This window comes from Mirounga leonina, unplaced genomic scaffold, assembly GCF_011800145.1.
Source record: "Mirounga leonina isolate KUSES-001 unplaced genomic scaffold, KU_Mleo_1.0 Mir_125, whole genome shotgun sequence".
In the NCBI taxonomy this organism is placed as follows: domain Eukaryota; kingdom Metazoa; phylum Chordata; class Mammalia; order Carnivora; family Phocidae; genus Mirounga; species Mirounga leonina.
Window position 1 is genome coordinate 50746601 of NW_023270305.1, and position 16885 is coordinate 50763485.

At 34.4% G+C, this 16885-nt stretch overlaps 1 protein-coding gene across 5 annotated transcripts in view; it reads right to left on the minus strand.

The window, feature by feature from the left end:
- Positions 1-762: 762 nt before the first annotated feature.
- The window catches only part of EHBP1 (EH domain binding protein 1), a 436421-nt gene continuing 420298 nt past the window's right edge, over positions 763-16885 (minus strand). For 4 of the 5 annotated variants that reach the window (XM_035001456.1, XM_035001454.1, XM_035001457.1 and 1 more), the window contains 4 exons: positions 9233-9332; positions 8036-8109; positions 1622-1736; positions 1225-1405 (listed from right to left, as the gene is read on the minus strand). In XM_035001456.1, coding sequence (XP_034857347.1) covers positions 1315-1405; positions 1622-1736; positions 8036-8109; positions 9233-9332 — 380 coding nt within the window. In that variant the 3' untranslated portion in view covers positions 1225-1314. Of the gene's footprint in view, positions 1406-1621; positions 1737-8035; positions 8110-9232; positions 9333-16885 lie in introns of all 5 variants that reach the window. The other variant, XM_035001458.1, reaches the window with a different exon arrangement.

The window sequence follows — 16885 nt, forward strand, 5'->3', positions numbered from 1 at the left end:
GGAAAATTCATCAAGATATTAGCATTTTTTCAGTGCTGTGGAATCACAAATTTCCTCAAATCTTTAACAACAGAGATGACCCTTTACAAAAGACGATAGTTTACACTGCTTATGAAAATATGACTAACTGCTTTTCAGTTCGCATTCGTGTGTCAGCAGGGCCCCTTTGGGATGGTATAAACTTACTCAGCTCCAAATACAGCCTAGTATGCTGCTCTGCATTCAAGAGGACCATTTTTTCCACGTGAAAAGTCTTATGGATACAGGAACTTCTCAAACCAGTGTCAAGTTTTCATTGTAAGGAAATAGCAGCAGTGGTTAAGGTAAGAAAGTTTCTGCTTTTATTGAAAATTTATATATGACTCGGTATTGTAATAAATAAACAGATAACCATTTTCACAAAAAAATGACAGTGCTATGCTAGAGAAGAAAATATTAATTGGGGGATTTACTCATAGTGGCAAGACAGACTTTTATCGATACATAATAAATATTAACAGCATTCTTGAGCCAATGTTTAGACCCAACAAAATGTAGGAACCAAGCTAGATGTAATAAATAATTATCCAGAGAAAAAGATGGCGCATTCTCAGATGATAAGACCGTCTTTGTAAACTGATGCATGTCAATTAGTCCCATCCTCACAGCTCACCTTCAAATCACAGGACTGTCTCAGGCTACATTAAAGGGCCATACTCTAAGGAAAACAGAGGACAGGAACTCTATTATCCTTACAGTGAAATGCAAAACAACTGCAGAAAATCCCACTGGTAAATAGAACACAGTTTAATAAGTAGATTGAATATGCTCTAACTATAAAATTTAGGTAACAGAGTCAAGTGTTACATATGGCAGGACTGGAATAATCATTCATGACATTTTTCTTATCCCCCACTTACCCCCCTCCCACCATTATGCTATTAACAACAACAACAACAACAATAACAACAAAAGTGTTCCAAATTTTTCTCCCATCAAAAACTGAGGGAAAATAATGAGGGAAGGGTTTGCTTTTCTTTCTTCTTTGAGCACTCTCTTGAACACTCAATACCAATCACTCACAAGGTGTCTGTGCAAATTTATTTCACATGATTTCAAGGAAATGATTAACTCACACACACACAAAAATATCCTTAAACAAAGCTCTTTCGGAGTTCTATTATCTGGAAAGGAAGGAGGAAAAGGGGTGGTGGTGGTGGTAAAGAAGTACAATCCAGCCCCCCAAAATGTTAAAAGTTTTACATCAACAACGAGTCTGACATTTTCTGGTCTGGGAACCCAAGACTAAAATGTTGGGAGATTCTGGTCCGGCTGCTATTGAAGAACACATTTCTCTTCTTTCTTGGCCATCTTGCCTTTGTTTTGTTCCAGAGTTCGCTCCAAATGCTCATCTTCTTCTTCAGCCCTGGAAGTCAAACAGGAAACAAATTTATTTTTCTCCGGGAGGGCAAAGCCGCACTCTCCTCTCACTTCGCAATCCGAGCCCCAAAGGGAATGAGACTCCTGGGGCCAGCGGGGCCTGCCCCGGCCCACCCGAGACCTCCGGACTGAACTTTCCGAAAACTTCATGGCCCCTCAGCTGGCGGCGGAGACTCGACCCCCGACCCCACCGCCCACTCACTGCTTCTCCTGAGCGTCCAGGTCCCTGACGAGCGCGTCGCGCTTGTTCACCAGGGCCACCAGCTCATCCAGCAGGAGTTGCTCGCGTCGCTTCTGGGCCTCGGTCTTCTGCCAGTCTGCAGAGGACGGGAGGCTCGTTACCCACCCGCAGAGCCTCGGCACACCCTCCCCCCCCCTTCCCGCCTTTTCCAATTTCCTTGTATCTCTCCGCAGACCATGTTAGAGAGCCACTAGATAGTGTTTTATGGGGAGTTTGGCCGTCGTGACGAGGATTTCACCCTAAAACCCAACTTCCTAAATCTTTCCCGCAGATGGAGATGGCTACCGCTGAGCTGGAACCTGCAAAAGAGACCAGGTGTGAGCGGGTGGCCAGCCGGAGGTGCGCACCTGATTTCACCAAAGTGGGGGGGAGGGGGAGTTGGAGGCCCAGAAAAGATCGGCCGGAGGGTTGGTGGTGGGGGAAGTGGGCAAATGAGGGGGCGGGAAGCAGAGATAGGCGATAAAAAATCAGTCTGAAAAGGCTAGAGAATCTGCTTGAGAACCTATCCTCCTCCCCCACCCCCATGCTCACCCCATACAGCCCATTCTTCGCTAATTTCCTCTTCGCTCTATTTTAGCAGTTGGATGTATCTCACACTGGGCGCCATATGCTTCACAATAACTTTAAAAGTAGTGAATCGGCTAATTAGCATTTTTCTTTGAAGTAAAAAATAAATTTGCTCTGCAATATTACACTGCAGCTCTCGATCGCATCACAGCCAGTTTTCTTTTGGAGAGGTTTGCTGGGTGGTTTAAAATCAAAGCACTTCTGCAAAGGAAAAATTACATACTTCTTTTTGAAACCCCACGTTAAAGGTTGGAAAATCCGATGGGCAATGCTCTTTCCATGCGTAGGGGCAGGTTTTTTGAAGGTTTTAGGACCCAATAATATATTTGCTAATCTTCGCTGGTCTGATAATTTCCTTAAGATGAGCAGCAGTTTCGTTTAATAAAAACAGGACCAAATCGAACATTTAAAGCACTTTTAAAACCAAAGCCAACTGCTCTCTGGCCAGACTGTAAGGGCTTGTAGCTGTCAATCAACCCCCAGTCTACCCCGCCTCCCTCATTAGGAAGGTAAACAATGAAAAGAAGAAGTAGATGATGAGGCAGATAGCAGAACAAATGAGGACCTAGAGGGAAACAGGACACCAGCTTTAAAAAAAAAAAAAAAAAAAAAAAAATCCAGGGCCACTGACTCATGCAGCCCCCTCCCCCAGCAAATGCACTTTCCAAAAAACAGAGAGGAGTGCAATCCTTTCGGGTTTCTCTCTTCTCTCTCCATTGCCCTGGGCAATCATGTTAAAACTCACATGGCTGGTGCTTATTCAGATAAACCTAACAATGCACACCGCTGGTTACCATGTGAATCTTCACAAACCACACAAGAATGTGCTGGTTCAAATCCCCCCGACCCCCTCCAAAGCAAAATTTATTCAAGACAGCAAACTGCTCAGCAGCTTTATGAAAGCAAATGGTGCTAGAGGGAATTCTATCTTGTATTTACAAATTAAAAATTAGATGCATCATCATGCAATAAAGGTTAAAATAGCAGCAAAAAGCTAGAATGGTTTATTCAATTTTATCACTATTCCTTTCTTTATAAGCTCAAATACATACATACATATATATGAAACATGCCATGTGTTAATTAGCCACATTTGATACAAAACTCACAAAATTAGTACATTAAATAACTGGTCACATTACATTCCTATAAAAAAAGAAGTGAAATATTCTATAGCATGAGAAGGAGTAAAGAAACTATTACTATGTAAAGTTTTTTTCTGAATATAAGAATTAAAAAAAATAATAAAACAGCAAAATTGAAGAAAAGCCACATCTATCACAATTTTGTTCTTTGGATTTAAATGCAACTGTGGTCAGGAAAGCTAGACAATTTTCTAATTTGGTTCTTGTTCTTAATCAGTTTTATTCTACACAGCAGCAAAATTAATAGACACTCCAGTTGGAAGGATCTTTAAGGTCATCTAGTCTAATTTCAGGTAACTGTAGTTCTAGAAATATTAACTCAGAGAAAAACCTGCTAAATTTGTAAAAGATTTGTAACTAAATTTTATAATTAGTAAGACTACCGATTTTGATGAATATTAATTTTTCCACTTTTAACCTCAAGAAATCATTCAGATTATAAGCTTTATAATTATTTACTTCCAAAACATTTTGATAAGAGCTTCACAACTGGGAAATAAATTTCCTCCACCATACACTTAAAAAATACAATTAAATGGAAAATTACAAAATTTTCTAAAACCAAGAAAAAAATAAATTTTAACAAATAGGACATATAATTTTCTTAATTAAATTGTTCCTTCTCTGTACTTGACCAGTCACTTTTAAGGCTTTAATTAATAATTAGAAATATCAAGATAAATAAGGCTTTAACAATATGGATGAGAGAAAACTTTTATTTTTTAACCCCTGAAGTATTGAATAATTTAAAAAATCGTAACTTTTTCCTAGCTCAATACTGACATTTTCTGTAACTGTAACAAAAACATTTTTAAGGTTATGAATATTTAGGTTATTTTCATCATTTCACAGTCAAATTTAACTGACAGTAGAATTTAAAATGTTACAGCATTAATTTAAGGATTTTTCATATTAAATTTGTCATTGCTATGTTAATATTTATCTACAAAACATTAGTCAATTGTAGAGGAAACAGCTATGTACAGTGAGTATATCTTACACTAGCAGAACTACTTTTACTTTGCATTTGCTTTCTCACGGGAGTAAATTTATACACACACACACACAATTGAATGCTGATTTGGGAAATTAAACTATTTTGATGATTTTTTTAAAAAATTAATAATACCTTTAAAATTGATCAAGATCCATATTTGTGTGTTCATGCCTAAATTAAAAAAAATTTTTAAATCCCCTTTTAGTAGCTTCACCTAGATGTAATGTCATGTTTTAAAAACCTGCCTGTAAGTTTATGTGTTACCTGTTATGCATTTTAAGAAAGGATTATTCACCTATAACACCAGTCACAGCTAGCTAGATACACTGACTTTGACTTGAACAGACTACAATGTGGCTTCTGATTAATTTAAAGATTCCAGTGTACTTTTGCTACAAAAGCCATATCCTCTTGCAACAAATAGGATTAAGTTTTGATGCTGCATTTGACCCAAAGTGTTGAAATAAAGAGATTCTGTTTATGTCCATCTGCACTGAGCTGTTTTGTTAATTTAAAAATCTCTTTTTTTATATATAGGGCCAATTATTCATTCCCCGATTCAGTTTATTTGCTGAAGTTGGTAATTACCTTGGAAAAAAGGCAAAAGAAATACCTATAAATACTTTGATAGAAAGGACCTAAAGTTCTTGTAGTAAACCTTCAACCTTGCCACTATAAATAAGCCTGGCACTTTGATGAAAATTAACACTAGTTTTGTAAAGAGCACATTGGGGGATTGCAGTCAAGTCTTATCTTTAGTTCCAGTCAACTAGCAATCCTGAAAGAGTTTGCATCATCATCAGAGCAGGCCATTTGATAGGATTCTACTGCTGTACCTAATCAATCTATGGAAGACTGTGGCTGTGCTGTGTAACAAAGCTAAAATAGATTTACAAATGGGGTTTTAGGGGATAAGCTCCTCCACAGGATTACATATTGATTTTAAATATAAAAAGCTTATCATATAAACCATAACTACAAAAATAGTGAACCTATGCATAAATCCCTTTAGAAGAGCACCCACTTCAAACTCTAAGCCAAGAATAAATCAAGATGTACAAAATCCTAGAGCAGATCCATTTCTTGTGCAGAAAATGAACACACCACTTTCTAAAAGCCCACCCCAATATGTGCAGAAATGAATTTATCTTTCCTGAGGGGGCATTAAATAATCTGGAACAAAAAAACTATAGGAAAAGTATCTAAAAGATGTTTGTTAGCTTAAGGGATCCTACAACTTAGCTCAGTAGAGTGAAACTCCTGCTATGAAAAACACCTCGAGGAAAAAAAAGGCAAAAAACAGGCCAAAGTGATTATGGATTTTCAGAAGAATGGATACATTGAATTTTTTTTTCCCCTCTCAAACGAAGCTGTTAATATTTCTTTCAATGTGCTATGTGGCTATTAACATTCTGTGCTTTCTCCTGGTGAATGGTTTCAGGAGCAGATTTATTTGAAAAGATTTTAGTTTATTTATTGTGAAAACCATCTTATGGCTACCTAGTAGAAGAGATGGGGACAAAAAGAGGAATGAACCTTACAATAAAGGAGAGCAAAACAACACCAAATAATGTTGCCTATTCATGTGTTATTCTGTGGGTTTTAATATTCCAAAAGCCTACTGAACTGCATGTGTGTACATTCTAAGGGCTGGCTCAGAGGACACTGTGTTCACAGAACTGATCATCACAACAGTCAGTACCTGTCTAGGACAGCCCAGGCCATGCACTGCCCAGGCTAGTGGGACAGGCCTCTTACTAAGAAAGTGCCTTTGTCATCAACAAGCTACTCCTTTCCTCAAGTCTCTTCTGTCCCTCAACCAGCAACAGAAACTGGCACAATCACATATGGGACAATGATCTTAATTAAAAAATAAAACAAAACCTCAAAAAATTACCAATTGTATTAAAGGGGTTTGAAAAAGAAAAACACTTTTTCCCCTCCTTAAAAAAAATAATAACTTAGTACTGATATGTACAAGAAGAACAGGCAGACAAAATGTTCAATGATTCGTGACCGTAGGTTTGGTATATAGGCACAGGACTACCATAAAAATGAGATCTTTTGTATGTGTCATGGCCCTCCTTTTAAGATGGTATTTGGTAATACAACTGGTTTGGGGACAGAAACAATATCTGCCTTAAAAGTCAACTGTATTGTATCAAGCTGTATTTTAGGGATAATTTAACTTATTATACATGAGAGAGTGTTTTTAATACTCTGTATTGAATATAATGTGTAATGAATCTATAAAGAATAAACGGTACAGTGAGTCATACATTATATATACTATATATACATACATTTTATATCACACATACATATATATAAACCATATAAATAGTATCTTCTATACCCACTTTTCAACTATTTAGCTTTCCAATCTCTTTTAAAGACTACACCATGACTACAAAAATTCTATCAAGAAGAAAAATACCATTTAGCACACCTGTGCATTTTATTTCAATGGCAAGTTCTACAGAACTTCTTAAATAATTTTGACAAAATTTTTAGTCATTATCAATGTATAATTTGATCCATCTGGATAGCATTTGAAGGAAATTAGCTATCTGAAGCCTTTAAAATAAAGTAAATCTGATTTCTAAATGAGGATACACAAATGTTATCAGTCATATTTATCAAATGAGATTACAGATATAAAGTAATTAAAAATAAAACTTTTATAATATATAAGATTATATTTAGATAAACAGCATATATTTTATTTAATCACAATATTAATTAAAATATTTTTAAAATATACGGTTTCATTTGGCTTTCCCTTACAAACTTAAATTTCTAGTTTCTAAACTAATTAGAATTGGCTTATTATGGATCAGGTACCTTATCAGGTAAAGAAGGAAATTACTATGGACAGTCAATGGGTTAAGAGGTCAATATAGAATAGGAAAATCAATTTGCATTGATTAGACAAAAGGTCCATTTTACACAGCCCAAAGGATTACTTTTTAAGCAGACATCTTTGAACTATAAGACATTTTCAACTAAAAGGCATAAGGAGAAGTGCATTCTTAAACACATCAGAATTTTTTTAAAAAATCATATAGTAAATGCCATAGTTAAGCTAGCTGATGTTTACTGATATTATGAACCATGCTTAGGATTACTATATAATTCATATAAAAGCTTTATGAAAAGTATGAAAGTGTTTTATTTATCTCTTATGTCAATCTTTGCCCGAATAATCACTTAATAGGAGTTGGAGACTTAAGAACTATAGCAGACTGCAGGCATATTTCAGTGTTGACATCAATTAAATATTAAGGTAAAATTTAGAGTCTGATGTGAAAAATCAAAATGATAAATCTTTCCCCACCTCCCTCGTGGAAACAACCTTAAATTTCACACACAGTAAAATGTAATTTAATCATTTAACTCCTTATATTTTCTATTTTATGGACATTTCAGCTTACTGACAAAGTTAAGACAATTTTGTGTTTAATAGCACACATAATGATTATCTATCTGAATTAGGGTTCTTAGGGTTTACGTGACTGTTGCTTTCTAACTCTAAGTCATTTATCTGTAATTCCTGTTGGTTCCTAGTCAGGCCACACCTGGTGAGACCAGAAGTGTATTACACTCTTTAAATCTCTTTGACAGTTGACACTTCACATACCTCATTCCATCATAGCCATTTCTTACCTTCGATGGCTAGCATTGCCCGCAATTCCCGATTCAGCAGCTCATACCGTCGTTCTAAATCATGCTCTTTTTCCCTAGGCAAGTTGCAAAAGTTCATCAATATGCTAATTACTAAATCATTAAACACTTAAAAGAACCTGTAGGTTACATTGATTTTAGGACTCATAACTGACTTTTCTCTTTAACTTTAAGCTACTCCAAACAAATGATACACAAACCTAAAACCTTCCTCAGGTTGAATATTACTAGTGCTATTATTTTTCTCCTTCAATTTTGAATTGCACAGAGGTATATTTTAACCTTCAGATAAGTAGTCTCATTCTTCAATGCTTCTTGTCTTAAGTGCCAGGTATAAGACTATTTTGTAAAATATTTTTCATAGCTCACAATAAGCACTCTTTTGTCTGGAGTACCATGTAAAAAGAATACAAGAAACATGTAAGTACTACCAGTGCAAATTTAATACAGAGACAAAATTAAAAATCCAGGAGAGCTAAGTTTTGTGCTTCTTCATAACTCTTTTTATCAAGTTCAGGCATAGCAGAAATGACAAAAATAGAGGTTTTCACTAAAATAAAACATGTGAGCCTGCTCCTTCCCACACTAGGTGGCATAATATAAGAATATTGCTGGTGAACAAAAAGAAACACGCATTAAGTCCTATAGTGAACAAAATGCTAAAGACCAAAAATGCTTACATCTGGTCTAGTCTCCATTTTACTGTACACAAAAGTGATCTTTCTATGATTGGAGGAATTACCCAAATTTAGGGTAACATCATCTGTAGAATACAAATGTACTTTTGTCCTTATTAAGAGTTATTTTCATTTTTAACTTAAAATGTGATGTTAAATAAACTTCAATTTTATTTCTTTTGTCCTCTAACCCTTAATATAATCCAAATGTCCTTTTTGTGCATAAGTGCTTTATTTCTTAAATACAAAATTTTTTTTTATTCCTTGGCTTCCTATATAATAAACATTTTTTAGTATATATCACTATTTTAAAAAACTTACTGTTCAGATGAGAAATGATTATATGCTATTTTTAATTTTTATTTTTATAAAAAACTATACTGTAATCTCCAAGGAAAGAAAAATATTAAACCTAATAAATATGAAATCCCAAAGAAGGCAATGACAAAAAGCCTAAGACTCATCAGTGTTGTAGGAAAAATAAGAAGTCATGGGTACTTACAGGAGAGAAAGCTGGTTCATTCTCCTTATTAAGGCATTTTTCTTATTAACCAACATAAACCATTCCTGCATCATAGCTTCTTCTTCTTCTGTGTTCCTTCCTGTAATTCAGCAAATTATTTTTATATGACATTTTACAAGCCAAATAATAGTTTAGCACAAGTATTTTTTTTTTAACATGAAACATATTTTAGCTACCCCAATAGTACAAATTAAGCTGTTTATAATAACATAATATTAAAGTCCAGGGTCTGAAAAGAGCAATCAACATCTAAAAATTCATAAGCCAATCTTCTAAAGCTGGTATTATTCAGCATGTGTATTTCAGTCCCCCTCAACATATCTACAGATCAGACTAACATTAAGTACAGTAAAAAAAAAAAAAAAAGTGTTCCAACTTTTAAATCCTCCCCAGAGGCTGATTTGTTATTATGTTTCAATGAGGAACTCATGGTGCTGACAGACAGAAGGTCATGATAAAAAAAAAAAAAAAATTTTAAATCATTATGAGAATTGTAAGACTAGCAGGAAGATCAGAGAAGTCCAGAGATTTTGTGAAAGCTTCCACTTGTAACAACTTGCTTTTTTTCTTTTCTCCCCAAAAGTAAACTAAAGATATATGTTCATATACCATTCTGGAACTCATCATCTCTAATAGGGCAAACACATGCAAATTATTTTAAATACATTGTAAATGACCAGGCTACAAAAAATGCCTATAGCTATCTGTGAAAAGACACATTATAATGAAAATAATAATGTTCAGTAAATCACAAAACATTTCAACAGAGAGAAGATCTAAAAATTAGATTTACTGATTGCACATTTAAAATTCACTTTCCATCATCTATACCACTCCCCACCAAAGGCCAGTATATCAAGGGTTATAATGTATAGGATATATTTATTATTGTTCATGTAGAAGTAGGCCACAATCACACTCAAGAGAAATATTAATTCCCCACCTTCTTCCCACCTCTCCATTCAAATTGTACCTAGTCAAATTTATAATTCTTTGACTTTCCTTTTTCCTGAATTTCACCCATGATTGGTTTATTGTTTTGCTAGGCCATTATTTAATACTTCAGTCCCACTTCTGTACAGATGCATAGGGCTAACTTAAATATCTAATAAAAAATAAAATATTCTAGTTTCATTTTCTTTTTAAGGAAGATATTTTAACTTTCAAACACATGACCAGCCCATTTTAAAAATTTAGACAATAGATACCTAAAATAAGTGAAAAGCCAAGTCTTTCACCAACCCCTCTCTCTCCAATTCCTCTCTCCATCTCCTTTCTCCAGAAGTAAGTACTTCTACAGTTTAGCATATCTCCTTCCAGACCACAGAGATTACTATGTGTATCAAACACATGCATATACCTTATCTATAGACACATACAGGTTTCTTTTCTTTAGCATAAGTGAGATCATATTATATATTGCCCTGTGATTTGCTTTTGTTATGCTGTTCAAAGATCTACCTCATTCTCTTTAATACTTGCATAAAGTATGGATGTGCCATAATTTATTTAACTATTTCCACATTAATAGAAATCTGAAGAAATTTTTAGAATGGAAATAGAATATAAAGAGATGATGATCTGTGTGCAAAAGATTAAACATGTACTTCAGAGCATCCCTGTAAAATAGATATCTGTTGTTCATCGTTAGGGAGCATAGTGAGGATACGTGCCTTCATTAAATGCTATTAAAACTTTATGGTATGAAGCAGACGTAGGATAGATCTTTTTGGGGTATGAACAAAAGTCTTTATTGTTTTACAGTATTTTTAATCTCTCTTTTAGGGTAGCTGGTTTTGTATTCACTTTGGACCATGTGATGTCTTGACACTGGTCATGTGATACAGGCTGCGATACGCACAAATCCCTGGGTAGCAACAAAAGAAGAAAGAGTAGAAAGAAAAAGCTGAGAAAAAGCTTGCAATTTGGAAAAAGGCCAATTGTACCCTGGTGAAGGCCTTTTTGATCAGTGAAATGACACATGTGTGCAATATTAATAGGTGCAGTTTTTATGATATTTTATTTTCTAATTAAACACTTAGTTCTTGTGTTCATAGCATAAGTGGCTTCTAAAAATATAGACATTTTAAAACTTTGTTTTGAGTTTAACTCAACCTATAATTGAGGCTTTCAGCAGTAGTAGAAGCAACTAGCCTACTCCTAAATTAGCATCATTTTCTTCAATGGAAGACTGCTTCCTTGAGAATAACAATATTGATATGGTACTGTGTTATTTTCAGTTTAACTCATGCCTAAGATTTCTAGGTAAGAATAAAAGATCCCCCTCCCCTAACTGTTAGGAAATGACTAATAATACAAGAGTCTCATGTTTCAAAAGGAAATAAGCCTAACAATAACAAATATTTAAAGACACATTACACTCTGCTACATAGATTATATAAATTAACTGAAAAAACATATTTGAGGTTAAATCAATTCTGTATCACTAACTCCTTATCTGAGATAGTATACAAGATGGAAATCTATACTTAGCCTAGTAATAAAAAAATTAAATTTTCTTCTAATACATCATTACACTATTGTTTTTCGGGATTTAAAATTTTTTAAATTTAAAAAGCTTTTAAAAGCCAGTAAGTTGAACCATTACAAATTAATCCTGACTTTAATAACTGGTTAAAGACCCCTTTAGCTTTATAAGTAACAAAAAATATTAAAGCCTGTGATCACAGTGAGCTTTTCTCATTTCTCCTCTAACCATTTGTTATTTAATCCAATACTAGTAATCCAATTTGTCCATCAGACTTTTAAAGGGCAGAATGCAACTTCCTCAGCTTAGACACTTTTCAAAGTACAATATATTTTTCAAATGAATGCTGGATGTTTCATTTTTCCCAACTGTTCCTAGCTCTAATGCATGAGGAAAAAAAGAACAAGATGAACATTGTTCATACTGATTAAGTAAGAGCTCATTAAAGAGCTGTCAGTGCGGTACTTTGAATATGCATGAAGCATATAATCAGATCTAGTACCGTCACTAGAGGAGAATACGGTAAGTACAAAGGATTGATTTAATTACTTAGAGTGGGCTGTGGTGGTAAAGCAGTCTTGTTAGTGCAAAAAGAAAAAGAGGTTGTATTCTGGCACTGTTAGAAAAAAGGCAGTTTTAGCTTCTGCCACAATACATAATCTCAGAATAAAGCACTTTACATTGTAGCTTAAAATGAAGACTGTCATTATTTTATAAAATGGCCATAAATCATTTTATCTTGTTTAACCTCACCTGGTTAACTACTTGTCTTTGAAAATTATCTTTAATTTGTAATTACAACTACATTTTTTTGACACCTTAGAGTGGAATACGGATACTTTAAAAAAAAAAATCCCAATTTTTTTTTTCAGTTTCATGAATTGAAAAATTCAGGACATATACAAGTGAAGACCATTTTGAAATAAAAAATGACAAAATACTACAGGTCAGTATACAATTACTAAAATTTAAAAACATGGCTGGGTTGTTACACTGCATTTTAAAACACAGTGCCTCATGTAAATATACTACAAATAACAACATCACACTAACATTTTAAAGTATTGACTAATTAATTCAATCTCTGGCAATATGTGTCCTACTTTTTTTCCCTCAAAGACTTCTATTTTTTATTTTGCCTCTAGGAATGTAACATCTTTTCTGACATCACAATCTTTTAACATCAGTTTTTTCTTTTAACCAATTACTACAGAGCTGGGATATATATGATTTGTAAAAATTATCAAATGATCAAGAATAATGATAATGGCAGGAAAAGTAACTAGAAATATGACTTCAAATCATTTTCCCTCTGACATAGTTCACAAAGACCACTTAACAGAAAGCGTGTAACACACAGCACTACATACAGTATAAATACTTAATAAACACAGGTTGACTACAGCAACCATTTTTATATTTCATCTCCTCCAAAAAATTATTTAAATTTAGTTAAGATTAATTTCATTCAAGAATTCATTCATTCATCCAGGAATATGTATGTAGTTTTCATTTATTTTTTCAGAAGCAGTTTTTTCAATGTAAATTTTTAAATGAATAAAAGAAAAGTGATGTGAAAAACCTAAAATTATGAATCATATATTCAAAAATTTTCTACTAATTTACCTTTCCTAATTAATCCTTATTACCTATTTAGAAAGATATATTTTTAGACAGTGAATTCTTATATAAATACAAAATAAGGAACAATACAATTTTAGCCAAACAGGAGATGAATTCAGTGGGAAAGAATGAAAACACAAAGATGTAGGCTGCTGTTGTACATATAAACAAATTCAAGACTTTCTACCATGAAAATATTAAAGAATGCTAAAATCTTGCCATAGCCCCATAGCGGAGATGGCTGACTAGTGATCATATATGGCCCTTAAAGGGCACAACATAACAAAGCCAAACCAAACATAAAAACAAAAAAGTTGCCATTACAAATTGTCCAGATGGTATGATAACACCAACATGATGACCTCTGAAAGACATAATATAATACAATAGAGAGACACACGAAGGTGTCCAACTAGCTGGTACTCGAGAAACACATTCTAATAACAAAGGAAGTGAAATCTGGTAGATCTATATAATGGACAAAAAAGATGAATTTACTGTAGTTATGTAGGGTCATGGACACATGAACTCCTAAAGCCAATATTCCTACAGGACTCCAGTGCATCAGTTTTAGAAAATATTTTAAACTTAGGAAATAGAGCTTTATTATGAAAAGAAATTTTACTATATAAGCAAATAGCTGATAAATGTTTCTACCCCAAGAATATCCTCAAACAGCAATCAACATAAATGAAGAATTTCATAATCTTTATTGATGTTTTCAGCAGCAATTGTCTTAAAACTATTTGCTTAACATGATATATTTGTTATAGTGTTAAGAATATAAACTTTGGGGAAAAGCCCGTCTCCTTCTGTTGCAGTAAAATAAAAACTAACACACTCTCTCAAACATACCTTTTATTTACCCATTTGGTAAAACAGATTCAGGGCAACATCTCTCTACAGATAACTTCTGATAGACTTCTAGCATGTACTTCTTACAGGAAGAGGTATAGACAACTTCACCAAAGTTCTTCCTACATAAGCTTATATATAAAAAGGAGCTATTTCTGAAGGTTGGAAATTAACAGCAGTCTTCTTGTACCAACTCCTTAACAGCATCTGAGTAGCCTTTTTTTCTGCCAAAGGTCAGTGCCAGATTTCCAAAGGTAAACTCGGCACAAACTTAAAATAGCAAAAAATAAAAATAAATTTAAAAGTATGGAAGGAGTCATCATGGGAAAAACTGTAACTGAAAAAAAAATCTTTATATTTACTTACAGTTTAGTATTTTCTTTAAGTTACATATGGGATGGATTTGCACCTATTAACTTTTCAGTGCTAAGAGCATGTAAAGGTATTAACATGACCCACATTTCAGGTAATACATGACCATCCTGACTACCTACAAATAGGCACTTGACTAGTTAAAATGCTTAGAACATAACTTTAAAACTATTTACTTTTTAAAGGTACATTTAACATATTCTGTAAAATAAGATAAAATACAGTGAGTCACTTTTATAGGCATCATTGAACCAAACAGACTATTGTCTACTTAGTGAATCAATTAGGCATCCTGTAATAAGGGGAAAACTTGAACTGTGAGCCATGCTTACAGATGGATAGCTTCCCCCCGCCAGTTCTCCCCTCTCTTGAAGTCCCTTTTGTTTGGACTGCACCTGGTGAACTCCTCTCTACCCCCCATCCTTGTCCGAGGGCCTTCTCACAGTCATTTCATAGAAATGACTTAAGAGGGGCTCCAGAAGTGACAGAGACATTAACGCTAAAGACAAACATGAAGAGTTGAATAAAATTATTTCTTGAAAAGTAGGAGTGGACAGAAGCAATTATTTCTAGATTAATGTATTTTAAGATGTGATTTTAAATATGTATGTTTATATAGCTAAATTAAATATTATAAAAGATATTTCTAACCTTTTATATATATATATATTTTAAAGATTTTATTTTTATTAATTTATTTGACAGAGAGAGACACAGTGAGAGAGGGAACACAAGCAGGGGCAGAGGGAGAGGGAGAAGCAGGCTTCCCGCTGAGCAGGGAGCCCAAAGTGGGGCTCCATCCCAGGATCCTGGGATCATGACCTGAGCCGAAGGCAGACGCTTAACGACTGAACCACCCAGGCACCCCTAACCTTTTATATATTTAAGTAAGTCAAGATTGCGCGTGTCTTCTCATTGGGAGAATCAAGGTCTACCTTTTTTTTTTTTTTTTTTTTAAGGTCATTTGGGCATATGTTTTTTTTTCTAGGGTGGTCTGGGAACCCAATCCACAATTTAAGTATTTTATGGAAATATTCATAAATAAATGGAAATGACTCATAAATTAACTTGAGAATAAAGACCTCCAGTAAATTAAGTACCACCTTTATGAATGTGTTTACTTGTATTAATTCTGGGGAACTTCTGTGGATAAGACTAGAAATTCTGGTAAGGTTAAGCATAACATATAATTGTACTGTCTGTAGTTTCTGTGGCTGGTTAGAACCATCATCCTGAATGTGATGCAAATAAGATGAACATTGAATCTGCATCCTAAATGGCTTTTCTTCCAGTTTGGCAAAAAAAAAAAAAAAAAATTGACTGAGCTCCTTGATCTTAGACTAATTAACCTCTCTGAGCCTTAGTTTCCATTTCTATAAGGGTAATCATATTGCTTACCTCATATGGTTGTTAGAGGAATTAAATGAAAAAAATCTATGTAAAGTCCTTAGCACAGTACCTGAGACTAAAAATGCTAGCTATGATGATGATGATAATGAAGAGGGTGATGGTGGCATAATGCAGCACTGTGGAGATACAAAGATGACCAAGATGTGGCTTTTCTCCTCAAAAGGGCTCATGGTCTAATGTGGAGAGACACATAATCAGGAATAACTAGCGTGAGGGTCAATTTCTAAACAACTCCACAGATACAAATTTTATTTTAAATCTTTGTTAGTCAGGGCGCCTGGGTGGCTCAGTCGTTAAGCGCCTGCCTTCGGCTCAGGTCATGGTCCCAGGGTCCTGGGATCGAGTCCCACATCGGGCTCCCTGCTCCGCGGGAAGCCTGCTTCTCCCTCTCCCGCTCCCCCTGCCTGTGTTCCCTCTTTCGCTATGTCTCTCTCTGTCAAATAAATAAATAAAATCTTTTTAAAAATAAAAAAATCAATCAATCAATCAATCTTTGTTAGTCATAGCAACTTACACAGTTAGGATAGTTAGCATGTCTTTGGTCATAAGCAGGATAGGTGAAAAATGTAGGCGAATCAGTACAAACTCATTCCTGCAGCTGGAAAGACAAAGCGGATGCCCTACCAGGTCGGCAGCATCACTACTGCATACAACAGGTGGCCGTAATGACGACACAATCATGGGGCTGTGCTCCAAATAATGAGAGTCTAGCTATTAGCAGGGGGCTAGACATTTAAAAATAAAGATCACAGAGTATTGCTTGATATCAAGGACTAAAGAAGGTAGGTTTTAAGATTGAAAATTATGGACTACTAGAACACACTTAAAAGTTTACTAGTTATTAAAATAAAGAAAAAGTGACAATGACAATTTGAAGTAAACGT